This window comes from Bacidia gigantensis, assembly GCF_019456465.1.
Source record: "Bacidia gigantensis strain McMullin 20006 chromosome Unknown contig_295, whole genome shotgun sequence".
Classification (NCBI taxonomy): domain Eukaryota; kingdom Fungi; phylum Ascomycota; class Lecanoromycetes; order Lecanorales; family Ramalinaceae; genus Bacidia; species Bacidia gigantensis.
In genome coordinates, this window is record NW_025408608.1 from 1,228,529 (window position 1) to 1,247,438 (window position 18,910).

Consider the following 18,910-nt stretch of genomic DNA (forward strand, 5'->3'; position numbering starts at 1 on the left):
ATAGTTGAGGGTTTTGCAGAGCGTACCCAAGACAATGATAATGTTTGAGGGATGCGCCTGGTCTGAAACGGAATGTAAGACGATTGCGCCGTAGAGGGTACGTCATTTCAAGTTCATCAACTTACCCGGCGATGGATTTCCACTCAGCAAACACTCGCAACTTGGGCCCAGATCATATTCCATATTCAATGAAATCACAATTCGATAGCACGATAGCACGATAACATGCTTCTCCACCTTCCCGCTATGCTTCCAAAATGAATCTATGCATAGAGAGCTAGCCGTTCATTAACGATTCCTAGATTCATTCAACGCTTCTCGTCCTCTCCTCTTGATTGACTCCTGCCCCTTTTCTCGTCCCCCTCGGGAGGGACCTCGTCCCTATAAGCTGCTACTTCATCCTCGTCACTAAGGAGACTTTCATCTTCCTCCTCACTACCTCCGGCAAACGCATCATAGAGCTCACCAGCCCTTCGTTTCGTCCGTTGGCCCTCAGTCTGTCCATTTGCATCCTCGTCATCTAGTAACTCCTCAAATTCGTAGTCTTCGCGCTCCATTCTCCTCCGTCTCCTCCTTTGGAGGAGGAAGTAAACACCCAAACCTATGCAAAACAACAAGATGATGGCCAATGCTCCGTAGATCCATATCTGGGTCCGCTTAGATACACCAAAGGTAGGGAAATAGTGTGGCAGGAAATGCTCATCACCCGTGTCTTCCTCCGGCGGCACGTCTGGCAATGCAGTCGAAGATGAGGGAAGACTTACAGATTGGCTCTCAGAGCTAGAAATCGAAGTCGCCGTGGTGACTGAAGGTGTCGGCTTGATGTTGACCGGTCTATCTTGGTGATCTGACGGATTTGCCGGTAGGTTTGTCGGCTGAGGCTCCCCAGGATCAACGCTTACAAATGTCGGTGAGCCTGATACAACGTCGTGGTCGTCATCGTCAGTCTCTGTCGGCAATGGGAGAGGCTTTTGAATGTCGGCATCAATACATTCGCCCCAAAGTTTGATGCGCCAATCCGTGAAAGTTCCATTTAAAACATTCACTTCAGTATCTTTCACCACGACACTCCATTTGCCAATACCAGTCTCGCCCCTAATGATGGTCAGATCGCTCAAGCACAAAGAAGCCTCTTGAAGCTTACCAATGTGCGACAGACATAAAACTCCAGTCCACATAGCCCTCGTGTGCATCATCCAGCCGTCGAACAACGCTCAGATGGCTTACCATTTGCGTCGGACTCCGCAACTCGACACTAAGGTCACCCCGGCGAGAGTGCTCAATATTCATGGTTACTGTAACATGTTCTACCTTTGCCAGGTTGGCTTCCTTCAAGAAATCCTCCGTGATCTCAAAAGAACTTAGTAGACCTTCAACACCTTGTGGTATCGCATGTTTGACATGAATCCACGGCGATTTATACCAAGCTTGTGGTTTCAACAAGTCGACAGTCTTTGCCTTCTCAACAAACGCATACGCGTCTATTTTGCCGAATCCATATGCATGGCTGAACTTTCGACCAATGAAGGTCTCATCCCAGCTTCCGTCGTCTTCGTTGACCGGAATGGCAGTCATGACGATGACGTTTTGAACATCGCGCCATGTGAGCTCTGGTCTTACCGACAAAGCCAATGCAAAAACACCTGCTGCCAATGGCGCTGCAGCAGAGGTACCACCATGATTTGAGTAGCACTTATCTGTACCAACATCGGTAGTGTGTATGGCATCTCCACTACCACTGCTATAGCTGACGGCTAATTGAGCTGAGCAGTATTCTGAATAGTAGCCATGGAGCCCTTTTCTGTCAATTCCCCCAATCGTAATGGTATAAATGCTGTTAGTATAGCCATCAAAGTTGCAGTTGTCACCGGCTGCGTGTCCATTGCCAGCGGCAAAGACAAAAAGATTGCCTCGGTTCTGTCTTCCTTTCTGCACTGCATTTACCATTGCCTTCTGGATGAGTATACCGGGTGCGTCCATCGATTTCCCATCATCTGGAGGGCCCCAAGAACAAGAGTAGATTTGGTTATCTTGATATGCATAATTCATCGCGACAGCTTCGTCCTCGTCTGTAATGATTTTCGACAGAATACGTAGGCCTCCAATTCTAGCAGTGTAGGCCACTCCAACTCCACAAACACCATTCTTTACTGCGGCAATCTCACCGGCACATCGTGTACCATGCCGGTCGTCGCTCAGCCTCGGCTTAGGTTCTTCTACGCCTTCATTAAAATCGTAGGATCCTTTCGCAAAGTAATTGTCCTTGAGGTCCTCGCTGTACATATCGATCCCGTCATCCACCATGACTGCCGTTGCGCCGTCACCCGTGATACCCTGCTGCCACACTCCCGTGACGTTCAGATCGTGGCCAATCTGCAACGTATTGAACAGATGCCATTGTTCGTGGAATATGGGATCTTGAATGCCTAACTCTTGCTGCAAGCTGTTCCGCTGAGCGACAGCTTCCTTGTCTGTACCATCATCGGGCTCAGGGGTGGACGATTCGGCTACATCAGGCTTCGTTTCGGCGTTTGCAGACGAAGGTGGGCCCTGTCGGTCAAGCTCTGACGGGGGGTGGCCCCTTTTCACCAATCGCGGTTTTGGTTTCTGTTTCTGCGACCAATATATACCACTTAGTCCGCCGTCTTCCACGAGATCCCTCTTTCTTCTCCGCCGCCGGACATCTTCGAGTATTGCATCTGCATTATGAGTTCTTTTTTTGGGAGAAGAAAAGGTATGGTGATCGGGTAATTCTCCAAGAGGTCCTTCGTACCGGAGGCCGAGCGCAAAGGCTACCTGCTGAGGCGGCGAGCCCTCATGAAGGTGGAGAGCATAGTAGTCATAATTTTCATGATCTCGTATTCGAGGTTTATGGGCAAGGGTGGTGCAAGCGAGAAAAAGCAATGTGAAGACTGTCGAGATTTTCATAATCTGAGGTCGAAGAGCTCACAGAGGTGCCATCGAATGGTTTTATCTAAGTGCACGACGTCCAGTAGATGTTGCACAGAGTGGGGAAAGGGCAGTTGCTGGCGTCCTGACGGAAGTTCAAAGCTTTCAGAAGAATCCTGTCGTCCTTGTTCTGCAATGCGCTATTTGGCCGTCAAAGCCTCAAACCCTGAACGAACGAAAGGTACAGTCCGAGAGGTCCAGCAGAAGATCGGATTTCAGCCCATAGAACATCGGTAGCTATCTAGTGTGGCCGTAAGCAATGGTCGAAGCACAACATACTAATGATGGCTGCCTTCGTTAGGCCAGATCAGGGATGAGCCACAGTGGAATACGCGTACGAGTATTTTGGTTTCGATGATCGCGATGGGGCGGCCCGAAGCTACGAAGGGGGCTGGAAACAAACCTAGAATTTTGTCAGGTGAAGCTGAGCTCCTGTACCAAGATTTCCACCACTCACGTATGTTGCGTGTGATGCATCCGTTTCTCTCGATTGTCTTGGTAATGTATTTCAGTTTTATTAGCTCTGTAGCTTTCAGCTTGAGACTTACATACAACATGATCTTCTCTCCTTTAACCATCTCTCCTTAGCAAAATAATCATTGCCTCCCTATGCGCCTCGAGAAGTAGAGTGCGGAGAGCATCATCAAAGCTAGCTTCAAAGTACATACCAGTAGATTCTGAGTATGGACAATTTGCAAAGACGATCCAATGGTCCTGGAATGGCGAATGGAGACACTTCCAACGCCCCCTCACACAACCCGCGCCCTCTTTTTCAGCAATGGAAGGAACGACCGCTACAAATGGCATGGCGAGAACAGCGACTAGAAAGCGAAGATCATCTGGCACAGCTTCTCAACAAAGCCCCATCATCTCAGATATTCCTAATCTACCTGTAGCCCCCGAGGTACCAAAGACTATACCGTCATCCTATCGTTCACCTTCAGACAATGCCAATGCTGATCGTTCTTCGAATACATATCCCGGCTCATTTGCTCAAAGAGCAGCTATTTTAACTGGAAGATCACTGCCCCCAGATCCCAACAACAATATAGCCACACCTCCGAACCCACCTTCAGGCATTAAAAGTGAACGACGAACTAGCCTCAATCGTCCAATTGGTGGTGTGTATTCCGAGATCCAACAGCACGCAAGAGATTCTTGGGGTAAAAGTCCAACGTCTCCTAGACGGATCTCATTTTCTGCAACTCCACAGGAAGCACAGGCCAAGAACCCTGCGTCACCGGCTCTTCAGGACACATGCACAGCACGCTCAAGACAGGCCGGGCCTACACCGACATCTGATCAACCAAAATCCTCTCGTAGTACTACTGTCACATCGCGGGATACTAGCGATAAATGGGCATCTGACCGCTCTCCACTCCAAAAGCTTGAGGTAAAATTGACCGATATTAGCAAGGAAGAGAAAAGAGCACGAGTAGAGCAAGCAGAACAACGACTGAGAGATTCCAAAGTTGCAGCGCAAAAGAAAGCGGTGGAAAGCGCAAAGTCTCGCGAAGGGATACCACCGATACGAACTTCTGCTACGGAGTCGCGGGCAAGGCATTCCAGCTCAAATTACCCTCAGGAATCAAAATTTGCCCCTGCATCGAACCGAGTTCGAGAAGATCCGTCAATTCACGAACCTAATCGAGACGCTGTTCAACAACAACGCCGAGCCACCAGTGATAATTACCCTGATCGAGGTGTAAGATTCCGAAATCAAGATCGCTCGCCTGAGCTCGATGCTGAATCCGATATCAAAGAAGAAGACACAGGCTTATACCAGAGTAGAGGACCTAGCGTACCGACTGACACAATATCGACAGCTCGACAAACTCGCCATCCTAGCATGCCTTCCACCTCTAGACAGGTGCTACCAGAGCAGAAGAAGCTTTATAGCAACAAGGCGCAACCCTCGCAAAAGAAGGATTCAGAAGCTGCATATGGAGGTATATCTGACGCCGTCTCCGCACGGCAAGTCTCCACTGGGCGGACACCAAGACATGAGATACCACCGCAGACAGCAGCAGGTATCCGTGCACGACAGAGGGTAGGTTTCGGAAACAATCCTCTCTTGACGGCCGAAGTCCCCACACAGCGCAAGCATCATCTTTCCAACATTATGCACCATGCTCGGGAGCAAACACCAGAACCTGTCATAGATCTGCCGGCAAGGCCTAATCACTTGAACGAATGGAAAAATGGAGGAGTCGCAAGGTTGACTGCGGATGACTTTCTAGACAATTCGCTTGATGAGTCGCCATGGTGGGAACAGCAGGGTTCAAATGCTCGTCGACGTTCGCAAAGGAATAGCGTCGGCTTTCAAGACCCTTATCAGGAGGGAAATGGTGAGTCTAGCTTGATTTCTCTTCCACAATCGATTCAAACCCGAGAAAAAACACCGCAGACACGGCAATATGTTACAGCCGAAGAGACAAAGGACAATGCTGTTGTGCGGCTAAGGAACAACTTGTCGTCGCTATCGCAGCGCCTAAAGGGGAAAGAGACGATCGAACTTCCTTTGACATATTCCTACTCATGCACCTCCCTTGCTGATCATCATCCTTTTCATTCAAATCATATATGCGAGCCATACTTGAGCAAAGAGCTAATGAAGAGTATGCGGTCTGTCCGCATACGTGCAGTACCTGCTTCTACTACCTTTTCGCCCCCCTTGTTCCTCAAGTGTGGTCCTCTTTTGCGCTATACTGGCATGAGGATTCATAAAATAGACAACAAACAGGTTGCGGCACAAAAAAGCGATCAAGAAACTTGGCGAGGCAGCGTAATGATCGTCACGAACGATGCCGATTCGACATACGACCCAGTCCCAGTACTGAGATTATTTCCAGAACCAATGGAAAAATTACCTCCGCCGCAGCGACAGCAAGCCGAACATGAGAAAAGCGAAGATTTACCCCATCATTATATGGACCCTGTAGCCGGGCTCCCAAAGCTTTCGAGAACCGGAAAGACCGTGTATGTCAAGCCAGTAGATGATTTAGAGCATGCGAAGGACCTTTCACGACTTGAAGGCAACGATGACGGGCTGTTTGAGGATTTTCGAAGCGCTGCGGTTCCGACTGCTTATGGCACGCCTGAATACAGGCCTGGTCACGGTGGACCTTCGCCACGCCAATCTCGTTCCAAACCCAAGCAAAGAAAGGGACATAGGGTCAAGGGTGTGCGACTTCATGCAGAACGAGGCGTAACATTTTGGCGCTTTAATATAGAAGTAGAATTGCAGTCTGCAGACACTAGAATTGCTTACAGCATCAACGGTGGTCCTTCGACAGGATTTTGGGTGCCTGGAAGAGGTCAGACCATGAACGTCATGTTCCACAGCTGCAATGGCTTCAGTCTGAGCGTAAAGTGAGATCGTGCTTAATAATTACTTTAAAAATACTGACCTCTGCTAGCCCTGACGACTTTTCTGGTCCCGATCCGTTGTGGCGAGATGTGCTCAACAACCATCAAACTCATCCATTTCATATTATGATTGGGGGTGGCGATCAAATATACAACGATGCCGTGATGAGACAGAGTCCACTTTTCCGCGAATGGCTTGACATCAAAAATCCCCATCATAAGCACGAAGTAGAGCTGAGTCCTGCTTTGCTTGAAGAACTCGAGACCTTCTATCTGGAACGTTACTCAATGTGGTTCTCACAAGGTCTATTCGGTATGGCGAACGCCCAAATACCAATGGTCAACATCTGGGACGATCATGGTATGTCTTAATGCCTAAATGCACCGTATTCTTATCAAGCCTACAATTCGTATGCGTGCCACCGAATAGGTAACTAATGAAGTATGACAGACATCATCGATGGCTTTGGATCCTATCCGCACCACTTCATGAGTACGCCGGTGTTCTGTGGGCTAGGAAGTGTGGCATTTAAATATTACATGCTATTCCAACACCAAAGCGTACCAGACGAGACTACAGCTGATGAACCAAGCTGGCTCTTGGGAGCTTCTCCCGGGCCGTATATCAATGAGCTCAGCCGAAGTGTCTTTGTCTCTCTGGGAAAGCATGTAGCCTTCCTCGGATTGGACTGCCGCACGGAACGCATGGTATGATCTCTTGACCCATCTCGGGTCCTCCATTGTACTGATTGTTGGGACAGAAAGAAGAAATCCTCAGCGAGTCTTCCTATGATATCATTTTCGAGAGATGCAGGAGAGAGATAGCAGAAAGAGGGACCAAGCATCTCATTGTCTTGCTGGGCGTTCCTATCGCATATCCGAGGCTGGTCTGGTTAGAAAACCTGCTGACTAGTAAAGCCTTGGATCCCCTTAAGGCCATGGGAAGAATGGGGCTTCTGGGTAATGTCATGAACAAGTTCGACGGCGGAGTAGAGATCTTAGATGATCTTGATGATCATTGGACTGCACGCAATCACAAGCGTGAGAGGAATTGGTTCGTCCAGGAATTGCAGGAGCTCGCGGCAGATCTATCTGTGCGAGTCACAATCCTGGGGTAAGCTCCTAAAACTCATGCTGCAAGTCCTTTTGCTCATCATTGCGATAGAGGAGACGTTCATCTCGCAGCCATCGGTCAATTCTTCTCAAATCCAAAGCTAAAGATACCGAAAGATCGAGACCACCGCTACATGCCGAACGTCGTCTCGTCTGCCATTGTCAATACACCTCCGCCAGAACTTATGAGCGATGTTCTCAATAAGCGTAACAAAACGCACCATCTAGACGCCGAAACAGACGAAAACATGATACCAATGTTCTCGCATGATGTTGACGGTAAGCTGCGGAACAATAAACGTCTCCTTCCGCGACGAAATTGGTGCTCTATCCGAGAATACCTGCCTGGATCTACTCCTCCGCCAACACCACCACACTCCGAACCGGAGACTACTGAGGAGGAAGATCTACCAAAAAGACCCACGCCTCTACAGAGGACCCTGTCACTAACGCGTGGCGATGTCAAACCCGGGAATCTCATCCGGCGGCTTTCAGGACGTGGGCCCCCGAACACATATCTTACTCAAGGATACGATACGCCATCCCCACCTCAAAGTCCAGCTGACAATGAGACTTTTGTGAGGAAGTCCCAGGTCAGCCGCTCTTCCACTGCGCCTATCGGTGAAGTGGACCCCCAGAGGCACTCGTCTGCTCCCCAACGCCCTACCTTTCTCCGCCGACCCACAAACCTTAGCGAAAAGGCAGCACACAAAGGTGATCCTGAAGATACAAATGACCACGTTAATCTTGAAAATGGTCTAGATATCACACTTCATTGCGAGGTTGATCAACAGAATCCTGCGGGAGAGACTACGCCCTATCGTATTTTAATCCCTGCACTTTTCTACCAAGGTGAAGGTGATGAAAATACCGCTGCACTTCGCCGACCAAATTTGCTGAGACGTTTGACAAATCTGCGGGATCGGAAGTCACATCAGGTTGCTCACGCTCACAGCGAAGGCTCCGCTAGTCAAGCAAGTTTGAGCGGCAGTGAATCTACAGAGGAAGAATCTGAGGAAGAGCGCATCCGACCACGCCGCTGGAGTTTTGGTTTGGAGAAGCGTAGAAGATATAGAGACCAAACCCCACCTCAGGTCCGTGATTCGCCGGATTTGAAGCCGCCGCCTTCAAAAGATCCCAAGGTCGAGGCGCAGAGACTAGGTCAATTCCGTGATCGGCCTCAGGGGCAACTACCCTCGCCACCACATTCACAACAAAAATACAAAGATACGCGGCGACAGGCTGACATTCTTGATGCGGAGCGAGCGGCTTCAGTCGAGGAATTCGAGGTGCCACCGTCACGTCACGCCAAAAGATACGAGGCACTGGATGGCTCAATCTCTGGAGATGAGTCTCCGGCTCGGCAGAGACTGGACAGCATTGACTATCATGACTACGTAGATCCTGGTAACAAAAGACAAAGTGGTGCACCTCCAGCAAGAAGACTAAGCAAAGCCGACAAGATGCTAGGAAGCGATGTGCCCATACGCGTCAATAGCGGCCACGATCAAGACATGTACGATGATGCTTACAGGATGAACTCGGCGGAGTCAGGGCCAGGTTCTAAGAGGACATCGGGTTACAGCGGCATCGAAGCTTATAGCGACGAGAAGAAGGGCTGGAGAAAATCACTAAAGTTCTTTTGATAGCATTTAAGCGAAGCGGCTTTAGAATATATTGATGGGGAGCGTGAATGAGCGGCTCAAGATTGCGTGAGGAGGGAAAAAGCGACGGCCTCAAGAAGCGGTGGGTATTAGAAGTGTACTGTTGTAGTAATGATAATGTTGTATTACCTCTACGGATAATGAATAACACGAATGACATGTGTCACCGAGCAAGATCTAAAGTGACGCCTGTTCTCTTCCATGCTGACTATCTGCCTTCTAATAACTTCTGCCTTTGACAGTGCCTATGTTAGCCGAAAGCTAGGATTATTTATTTTTTCGTCTACAATCTTGTCATTCTAGCTTGCGCTGACTAATTCCCCCCTTTGCTTGTCTACTTGATTTGTACACTCGAGGATCTGATAACTTTCCTCGTTCCCCTCACTCAGCAACATGGCAGCAGCAGTGGCTCGTCCCTCCGCAACTCCTTCTCCCAACTCGAATCTCCCCGACACGACCCCTCTGGCTCAGTACAACTTCGCTTTCCTCCCTCACCTCCTCACAACTCACCGCTTTGGCATTCCCCCCACACGTCCTTATTGCCAAGCCTACCGCGCCGGCCATTGTCCCCTCGGCCCCTCCTGCCCCGATAAACACCCTCTCACTCATTCCAACAATAACCTCGTCTGCAAACATTGGCTGAAAGGCCTCTGCAAAAAGGGAGACGCATGCGATTTCCTGCACGAATGGAACCTCCGTGGGCGCAGCGAGTGCAGGCAATGGGTCGGCACAGGAGGCTACTGCGCGCAGGGAGACGACTGTAATTACTTGCATCCGGACCTGGATGTGGTGGAAGAGAGGAGGAGGCCAATCTGTGAGTGGTTTGAACGGGGATTTTGTCCCTTGGGCCCGAGGTGCGCGAAGAGGCATGTGAAGCAGAAGGCGGCCTGTCCATTTTACTTGGCAGGGTTTTGTCCAGACGGAAGACAGTGCCGGAAAGGGGCACATGCAAGATGGAAGGAGGAGAAGGATTTGCCCAGGCCGGAAGTCAGGATTGTAAGGAGTGCAGAGGAGGTGGAGATGGAGAGGGAGAGGATGAGAGGAGAGGCTGAGGAACGCGATATGCGGGATTGGGACCGTGGGGATGGTGGGAGAGGTAGGGGGAGGGGAAAGAGAGGCTTTGGGAGACGTGGAAGGGGTGGCTACTGAAGAAAAGCAAGGTCGGATCAAAGCACCTAGGCCCCTTTGCTCGAAGGCCAATGGAAGAATTCTGGAACGGATAGCAGCCACTTTGACTGGCGGGTTACAGTCAATTTGGATGAAGAAATGAAGCTTAAGAAGAGAAGATATTACTATTAGCCAGCACCAAGAAGCCGGCTATTGAAAGTGGAGTCATTTAAATTCAGTGAGCAATCCACTGGACGCTTCGGATCATGCTTCGTTACCTATATCATCAATCGATGCCATCGATTCGACTAGATCTTCCGCAGCTGGCTCTTCCGACTGGCCTTTCTTAAGGTCTTTCGACTTTGATTGTGCGAACATAGACGGCCAGCTCTGGTTCGCACCCAATATCCACCCGACAAGTCCTGATGGCACCCACTTGCCCACAATATCATAGACTCGACTTCCTCGACCAACAAATACTGTGCTATTCCTGCCTTTCGAACGCACAATGACATCGAAGACATTGTTGTGCAATTCTCGGAGCGCGCTTCCTCCGTATGGTTTCACACCAAGTCTCGCTTTCGTAGCATTGACTCTGGACAGCTCATGCGGTATGACAAGCTGCTTGTTCTCTGGCGAGAACTGGCTCAAATCAAAATGACCAAGCTTCATCTGCACCACGTTGATGGACGGCATCTCTCTTCGCAAACTCGCGATATATTGTTCGATGCCGCCAACGACAACACCTTCAGGAGCGTGAGATGGAGTTCTCAACGAAGAATTAATTGACGACGTGAGGAATGACAGGTTTGAATTTTGGTTTATTAGTAGGGGCAGGAAAGCATGGACAAGACCGAAAGGAGCTAGGATGTGGAGGTTTAATGTGTGTGACCAGTCGTGGATTTCCAGGCTGGCGATACCTCGGACAGGATAGACTGGGGGTGGGAGCAACAAACAGGCTGCAAGATGGGGCTTGGACGCTGTACTTGCTGTTCTCGTGCGAAGTGGTGAATCTAGGAAATATTCAAACTTGGAGACGGCTTCGGATACAGAGCTGGGCTACGATCCAGTCAGCAGTGGGCATTAGTCCAAGAGTAATATGACCTACAGATGTGATGTCCAGACTCAAAGGCCTTATGTCTGGATTCGCTTCCACATTGATGATCTGTTCCTCTGATACGCTCGCAGCAGGGATATAGACAATGAAGCCCCTCCGCTCCAGGTCCAGCGAAAGGGACCGTGTGAACGGCGAATGTAATGATCCGGCCAGAAGGACGACTTCTGTCTTTTGCCCGTTCCTTGCGCGCTTTGCTCTTCTTTTCTTTCTATCTGCTCTTCGCTGCCGCCAGACAATGAACGCCCCTGTGCCAACAAAGGCAACGACTGCAGCTGTCACTGCGCGATGTTCTGATATCCAAATCCGGCAAGCCTGAAGATAGCCAGCCGGTGGAAGTATTGTTTCATAGAAGGGCGGTGGGGGAGGAGGAACATCGGGCTTCATCGATTCCGGTATCCATGGCGTTGACCGATATGTATCTCGAGCAAGACGGGCGATGCTATCGAACTGTTCTTCTATAGATTCCGTAACAGCGTTGAAAGACTCCTGTATGGAGTCCAAGTCAAACATATCCTGTTCAGCTTTGTGCTCTCGGAGCATCTTTCAAGGGAAGAACAGTCTAGATGATGGGCAAAGTATGAGTTTCGTGGTGGTTGAGTGAGCAGGCATTCGGAGGGGCATGTCCGCCTTAAGTCCGACGAGAATCAATAGAAGAAACGACACAAGAAGTGAATGATTGCAACAGACCTGGCTGCTTCTCGAAGCGCCATGAAGTGAACTAGTTAGCATACCACTATAGGAAGATGTTTATCGGCACTGCTGCCCAAAGGTCTTGTCGGCGGTGCCTACCCTCAACTACTTCCTTAGCTTTTCCTCCTGTTTGAAAACGTGCTTATTCAATTTCAAGTCAAGTGTTTACTATTCAACCGATTTCCTGGGCATTCTGCTTTTCTCTTAGACTTTCCCCATCCCTCCTTGAGTCGACTATCTAGACCAACATGGCATCCGAACACGACCCATCGGTCTCCGAATACCAGCATGAAAAGCACCGCGCTCGAGAAGCAGACGCTCTGCACATGCTCCGCAAAATCGCCTCCCTGGTGAAGCCCATAATGAGACAGCGAGGCTGGCGAGTAGGCGTCTTGACGGAATTCTTTCCAGAAGAAAGAAACCTCCTTGGCCTGAATATCAACAAGGGTGAAAGAATATGCTTGCGGCTCAGGCACGCTGGTGATGAGAGGCAATTTATGCCTATAGAACAGGTTACAGATACTATGCTGCACGAGTTCGCGAGCACTCTCATTATTCTGGAAACACTTTCACTGACACAATCTCAGGCTATGTCATATCGTTCATGGCCCACACGACGAACATTTTCACAACCTCTGGAATCAACTCCGTGATGAATACGAGAACCTTATCCGAAAAGGCTACACAGGAGAGGGATTTCTGTCCACAGGTCACAAGCTCGGCGGAGGACGCATACCCATGCACGAAGCCCGCCGTCGCGCTCGAGCAGCGGCTGAAAAGAGGCAGGTTCTTTCTGCTGGCTCAGGTCAAAAGCTCGGTGGAGCCCCCGTGAGGAGAGGCCAGGACATCAGGAAGGTCATAGCAGACGCAGCGCAACGGCGGACAGCAGTAATGAAAGGATGCGCCAGTGGGACAGCGACCAAAGAGAAGGAGCGAGAAATCATCGACCTCACCAATAAGCGCAGCGTGCGCACCAAAGCCGAAGCAGACGATGCCAATGAAGAAGCTATCATGCTCGCCTACATCGATCTAGTCCAAGAAGAAGAGAGGGAAAAGTACGGTGACTCATACATCCCCCCAGCAGGGAAAACCCAGCTGGGAGTAGAAGCGTGAACGCGGGGAGAAGCAAAGCCGAGAACATTGCAGCACAAGAACTGTCACGGCTCAAATCGCAAGACGCCATTCCTCCAATTCCTTCGCTCACGAAACCGATGCCCTCAACCTCTACTGCCCCTTCGCGACTGGCGCCTTCCACCTCCGAGACCATAGACCTGATTAATCCCGCTTTGTACCCTAGTGATGGCTCATGGGCTTGCGAGGTTTGTACGCTGATCAACCCACCCACACATCTGATGTGTGACGCTTGTGGCATCGAGCGGCGGAGCCCTCCACCAGCTGCCAAAGAAATGACCAAAGCACCACCACTCCCCATAAGGAACAAGAGCGATCAGCACCAACTTGGCTTAGGCTCGTTGAAGGAGGACAACTCGGCGAAAGCTGTACGGACGCTGAGAGAGATGGAAGATAAGCAGAGAGGAAAACCGCAGGCGCCGCTGGGGTGGCTGTGTGGGCATTGCGGACAATTCATGGAGAGAGAGTGGTGGACGTGTGCGAATTGTGGGGAGATGAAGGCGAGCTCGTAAGGTGGCTTGACCTGCTTAAGATCAACTCTATGAATGTAATGATTTGAAATGTATGGATCAAGACCCTAACGAGGAATGAACGGATATTGCATAGCGTGGGGTTTCGCGAGCATATGCTGTATAGACGACGTTAAGTACGGGCTACGGTTTTAGGATACAATCAAGAGAGTCTCTTCGGAGCATCACTGCATTTATTAAGGCTGTCCTCTAGAGGATTTCACACTTCTTAGGCAACCCACAAGGCCCAGTCTCTGCCTCCGAATCTTCGTCAGGCGTGCTCTTCTTTGCATCAGCTGTAGGACTACTCGCTCCACCATTCACAGGCTCCCTAGTCTCCACTTTCTCTTCCTTCTTTTGCTCATCTTTTCCTCCCCCAATCAACTCTCCTGCAGATGCCCCCACCCCATCTAGTCAAAAGTTGACTTTGCTGACAACCTCATAAAATGACTTTCCGTGCTCCTTCGCGAGGAACAGTTCCCGGTCACTCGGCTGTCTTTCACCCGACGGACCTGCAACCGTGCCCGCGCCCCAAGGGCCGCCGCCTCTCAGCTGATCAGTAGCAGTGAGTTCAGCGAAAGCTTTGGCGTAGCCAAAGGGGACGTAAATGATACCGTGGTGAGCGAGTGTGCTCATGGTCGCAAGGGCGGTAGACTCTTGACCCCCGCCTAAAGAAGCTGTAGAGAGGAAGGTACCTGCGTATTTGCCCCATAAACCGCCGGAGGCCCAGAGCTGACCTGTGGCATCCCAGAAGGTCTTCCATTGGGCGCGGAAAATTGCCGTAACGGGTTGGAATGCCCAGAAGAAAGGCCTATACGTCAGTCAGTCATGAAAAAAGAAGAGAGGAGGGAAATGGGGGACGCACGTCGTATTCAGCAAGTTTAGCGGGGGTGATCTTGGGAATGGAAGAGTCTTTTGCAGGGGCGTGCATCTTCGTCAAGACTTCCTCAGGTAATGTTTCCTCGACCCTGTGGGGTCAATTCAGCTTGCAGAACGTGGAAATTGCTACGAGTGTGAAGAAACATACTGGTACAGGTCAACCTTGCCCCCAGCGGACTCGATGCCTTCCTTCTCAGCTTCCGCAAGCTTCTTGATATGGCCATACAGAGAGTACTGATTGATAGCATTGTCAGCGAAGGCGTTACAGAGAAACTACCCTTCAGCCCTGATGAACACAGAAGTAGACAGTCATGTTGGAGCATGGGACGAGGCAGGATTGAGAACTCACAAACACGATTGCGATCTTGGGAGCCATGATTACTAGTGGTAAAGCGATAGAATCGAGTGGATTGACGAAGATGTGGATTGCAATTGGAGTGACTGTGGGATTGGAAGGGGTGTTTATTGTTTATTTTATGCTCCTGAGGTGGGGCAGAATTGCTCGCAAAGCCCCGCAGCGGAGCGGGCGCGAACGCTGCAGTGAGATTATGAATCGGTGCCTGGTTGACAATGCTTTCGTCAGCATTATCCATTCCATTTTTACGAGGGCGCCACTTGCAGCCAAGACACGCCATTCCACTGCCCTGACATCACTGTCCACAGGCGTCCCACCTTGGGGTCAATGATGGATCCTGCCGGCATCCAGGCTCGCATATCTCCCGATGGATAATTGACCTTCCACTTGATCGGAATCGACAGGGCTTGCCCAACATCGCTTGTAGTTCACAGGTCCGTTTCGATCTCGGCTTGCTGCTGTCTCGCTATACCTCGTCAGTATGTTGCCATCTCGCCAGATAACAGACCGTAGTACCCCATAGTTTGTTCGCGGCCGTGACAATGATCTCTGCTTTCAAGAGCAGTCTCTGATGATACTGCATCTCTTCATCTCCCTCTAGCCTCAACTTTCTGGGCTGCGCCTGTAGCTTGATTAGTGTACTGCAAGCAACGGATCTTGGCAAATTCATACTAGAAGCAGGACGGGGAGCAAGTCCTTTGCTTCGGCTTCCGCGACTGCTCTGACGCTCCGAAACCCATTCTCCCAGAAGATTCTCGCCGTTCGGCTCTTCACAAATGGAATCTGAGCCAATTCAAGCAGATCCGCGCGAGCGCCGGCCTTCAGTCGGTCACTCATGTGTTCCAAAGCAGCCTTGAGCATGCCCCACCCCATCTTCTCGCAGAACTGAACCATTCCAGCTGCGAAACCCTCACAGGTCTGGGCCAATGTCTGAACGAAGCCTCGTGGCACTTCATATCTGCGGGCGACGAGATGAATCGGCATTTCACTACAAAGGTCGCGCAGTTGGAGAGCCGTGTAAAATCTTCGATAAATACGTGCGATCTGTACTTCTCCCGGCGTTGTCTCTGGAAGAGGTTTCGGACTGTTCGCCCTTTTTTTTCGATTAGCCCTTGTATTTAGACTTAAGATGCCCTGAACATACAATCGATTGATCATGGCAGGGTTGATACCAATGAATTCGAGAACTCGGAGCCCGCTCTCATCTAATCCATCTATTTCCCTCCGAAAGATCGCCCAATTAACCTCAACGTTTCCTGCGTTCCAGACAGGTGTGAACGTATAGAAGATATGCATTTCCCCATCCATTACGAAAGCTTTGAGAGCCGTACGGAGTTCATGGCAAAGGAACAATCCGTCTTCTGGAGTTAAGTAAGAAGCTACAGTCGCTTTGCTCAATGGGGTTGGTTCGTAACCCCCAAACTCGTCCACAAGTATCATGTCAGAATCAACCAAGTCTTTGAGCGTTGCATCGAACATGATTTCCACCTCATGAGTGTCCATTGTGTGGTACAGTAAAGTGCGATGAACATATTCCAGCATAGCTGCTGAGTGTGTTGCCAACCTCACGGCGATAACTTCTAGCATGGCTCTGACAAACGGTCAGAAACAGGATGGGAGTGGGATGAGACAAGATGTTTTCTGCTTTGAGTTGGCAACGCTTACCTTTTGATGCCCCGCTTCTCTGGAGTCAAGCTACTTTGGACCGTAGGAAGCTCAGCCTCTAGTAGCTCGGTGACTTCTTCTAGATCAGCTTTCTGGCAACAGAGGTAGCTTTCCCCGATCTCGTCTTTGCCCTTCCGGCCGGCTCGACCTCTCATCTGTCGCCTGTGAACATTAGTCAAGCAGCGTCGTAGCTAATTACGAACGTACAACATAGCCGGACCGATGAGATCCCTACCCATTCTTGCTCCTTGCAGGATCACCCTCCGAGCCGGGAGATTGATTCCGGCAGCGAGACTACACGTCGCCGCTATGACTCTGATCGTCCCTTTGTCGTAAGCCTCTGCGACTATGTCTCGCTCCTCAGCCGTCAGGCCCGCATCTTTGGAGGAGATCAGCATGGTTGGAGCATCACAAGAGTTGTCAGAGCTCACGGTGAAAAGCAACCCCACGAGAAACAGTGACACCTAAGACCTCATCCAGACCAACTGCTAGGCTACGAAGCTCGTTGATGACGTCTTTTCGTCGGTCAATTATGTCTTGGCCGAGGTCTTGTGTAGGTATGGCTTCACTTATCAAGACTGCCATAGTTTGACAGCTCTGTCTGCCACTGCAAAAGACAAGAGCTCCATACCCAGCGCTTGCGGTTTCAACGGCTAGCGAGACTACGGCATTGATCATAGGAGACTTTAGTTTCTTGAATTCCGATTTTGAGATCCTTCTTTTCACTTCAAGCCCAGAAAGTCGTGGAGTCGATCTTAATTGACTCGCCGTCCTGAATAAAGCCTTGGAAGTAGAGACAGGGTAGACCAATCCATCGTAGACGAGAAACTCACTTATCGGTATGGGCACAAACTTTGTATTATAATATTTGGCTCCGAGCCACTTTGCCAAGATCTCTGTGTTCTACGGGTGTCAGGATGACTCCACTGTACCTTCAAATCTGCTTACATTCAAGGTAGCACTCATGCCAATGATCTGGACTGGGCTCCCAAGGCTCAGCAGCTTGCTCGCCATCAACTCCATCAGATATCCTCGATGTTCGTCATCAATCATGTGCAATTCGTCAAAGACGACCACACCAAGATCACCGATGGAACCGTCTTCGATGGCTGCATTGCAAATTCCGTTAGCCTAGATGGCATTAGTCACGGCCTTGTCTCAAATTGTGGAGTCTAGACCTTCTCAATTGTGCAAACTGCTATGTCAACATCTCGCCAAACGAGTCTTGTCTTGCTACCACCAAAGCAGCCAATAACCCGGATTGAGCTATCGTGATTTCTACGCCATTTCGGTTGTGCGATTTCGATCTCGTCCTGAGCAATGACACATTTTCGCACGCCTTCAACGACCTTCCTCAGCCACTTCAATTTCTCCTGCACTAAAGCAACATAAGGAAGTACTAAAATAGCCTTCTGAGAAGGCTGCTCGATGACCCGTTTCAGCATGAGGACATCAGCAACAAGAGATTTGCCACCACCTGTCGGGGCTGTGTAAACCAGATTCTTCTGGCCTTCAAGAAGACCTCTACCAAGCAGGCAAGAAGACTGCCACGGGTACATACTGTGTATGCCAAGGTTTGCAAGATTGTTGACCAGCGAATTGGGCAAGCCATAAGAAGGGTGAGACAAAGAGAGCAAAGGGTTCTGTGAAGGTTTTGGCAGCAACCGCTCGGCATTTTGAGCCTGATTGAATTGAGAATTCGAGTTCGCATCAGGATTGATATCAACTATTAGACTAGCTGCAAGCCGATCTTTCACGGAGCAATCCTTGAACTGTCGCTTCGGGAGCACACGAGCAGCACTGTTAGCAAGACTAGGCTCCAGTGCGTTGCTCGTGGGCTCTTGATGGATTTCATCATAAGATCTCTTCGTTCCGGCGAACGAATGTCCGTGGTTCTGCTGCTTCGCAATGTCTATAGTTGTACTCCAACCATAGACTGCGCGATTCATTACACACTTGATGGATCTTCAGGATACCAAATTAATGAGTCAAGAAATTGCGGGCGAGCATAATCAGCAAGAAGGAGCCAAACGGGAATGACAAGCCCAAAAACAAAGGCGGCGGTAACAGGTCTAACAATTTGGCGTGTTTATTGAACTGAAGTCGCGCCTTCCGGATGCGCCAAGGATCGCTAGCGGCTAGCTCCTTCTCAAGCTCAGCTCTAGAGGACATCTCGCGCGAATTGAGTATTGACTTCAGGAACCTCAAACCTCAGGCCATGAGGCATATGATACCCTCTGTACAATCGCTTACCTCAGTTCAGCAGCGACCTCTTCTCATCGTCGCCGCGGCTGAGGTTTCCGTGGCCGACGAAAGAGATATCTGAATCTCAACGTCGTCCAACAGCCTTGTGATCCCTGGG

The 18,910-nt window shown here is 50.1% G+C and overlaps 6 protein-coding genes across 6 annotated transcripts; 2 read left to right on the forward strand and 4 right to left on the reverse strand.

Moving 5' to 3' along the window:
- Window positions 1-308: 308 nt before the first annotated feature.
- On the reverse strand, window positions 309-2,928 carry KY384_008392 (uncharacterized protein; the record flags this gene model as incomplete). The annotated part of the gene is made up of 2 exons (XM_044816881.1): window positions 309-1,095; window positions 1,145-2,928. The coding sequence occupies 2 exons, from the start codon at window positions 2,926-2,928 to the stop codon at window positions 309-311; spliced, it is 2,571 nt and encodes an 856-aa protein (XP_044666246.1).
- A 799-nt stretch (window positions 2,929-3,727) lies between these two features.
- Window positions 3,728-9,077, forward strand: KY384_008393 (uncharacterized protein; the record flags this gene model as incomplete). The annotated part of the gene is made up of 5 exons (XM_044816882.1): window positions 3,728-6,321; window positions 6,369-6,679; window positions 6,770-7,026; window positions 7,080-7,432; window positions 7,484-9,077. The coding sequence occupies 5 exons, from the start codon at window positions 3,728-3,730 to the stop codon at window positions 9,075-9,077; spliced, it is 5,109 nt and encodes a 1,702-aa protein (XP_044666247.1).
- Window positions 9,078-10,466: 1,389 nt separating this feature from the next.
- Window positions 10,467-11,859, reverse strand: KY384_008394 (uncharacterized protein; the record flags this gene model as incomplete). The annotated part of the gene is made up of 2 exons (XM_044816883.1): window positions 10,467-11,261; window positions 11,311-11,859. 2 exons carry the CDS (start codon window positions 11,857-11,859, stop codon window positions 10,467-10,469), a joined length of 1,344 nt encoding a protein of 447 aa, XP_044666248.1.
- Window positions 11,860-12,257: 398 nt separating this feature from the next.
- Window positions 12,258-13,652, forward strand: KY384_008395 (uncharacterized protein; the record flags this gene model as incomplete). Its single annotated transcript, XM_044816884.1, has 3 exons — window positions 12,258-12,544; window positions 12,597-13,064; window positions 13,094-13,652. 3 exons carry the CDS (start codon window positions 12,258-12,260, stop codon window positions 13,650-13,652), a joined length of 1,314 nt encoding a protein of 437 aa, XP_044666249.1.
- Window positions 13,653-14,063: 411 nt separating this feature from the next.
- Window positions 14,064-14,904, reverse strand: KY384_008396 (uncharacterized protein; the record flags this gene model as incomplete). The annotated part of the gene is made up of 3 exons (XM_044816885.1): window positions 14,064-14,460; window positions 14,677-14,762; window positions 14,878-14,904. 3 exons carry the CDS (start codon window positions 14,902-14,904, stop codon window positions 14,064-14,066), a joined length of 510 nt encoding a protein of 169 aa, XP_044666250.1.
- A 445-nt stretch (window positions 14,905-15,349) lies between these two features.
- Window positions 15,350-18,497, reverse strand: KY384_008397 (uncharacterized protein; the record flags this gene model as incomplete). Its single annotated transcript, XM_044816886.1, has 7 exons — window positions 15,350-15,505; window positions 15,556-16,474; window positions 16,549-16,710; window positions 16,756-16,927; window positions 16,980-17,451; window positions 17,497-17,679; window positions 17,727-18,497. 7 exons carry the CDS (start codon window positions 18,495-18,497, stop codon window positions 15,350-15,352), a joined length of 2,835 nt encoding a protein of 944 aa, XP_044666251.1.
- Window positions 18,498-18,910: the final 413 nt, after the last annotated feature.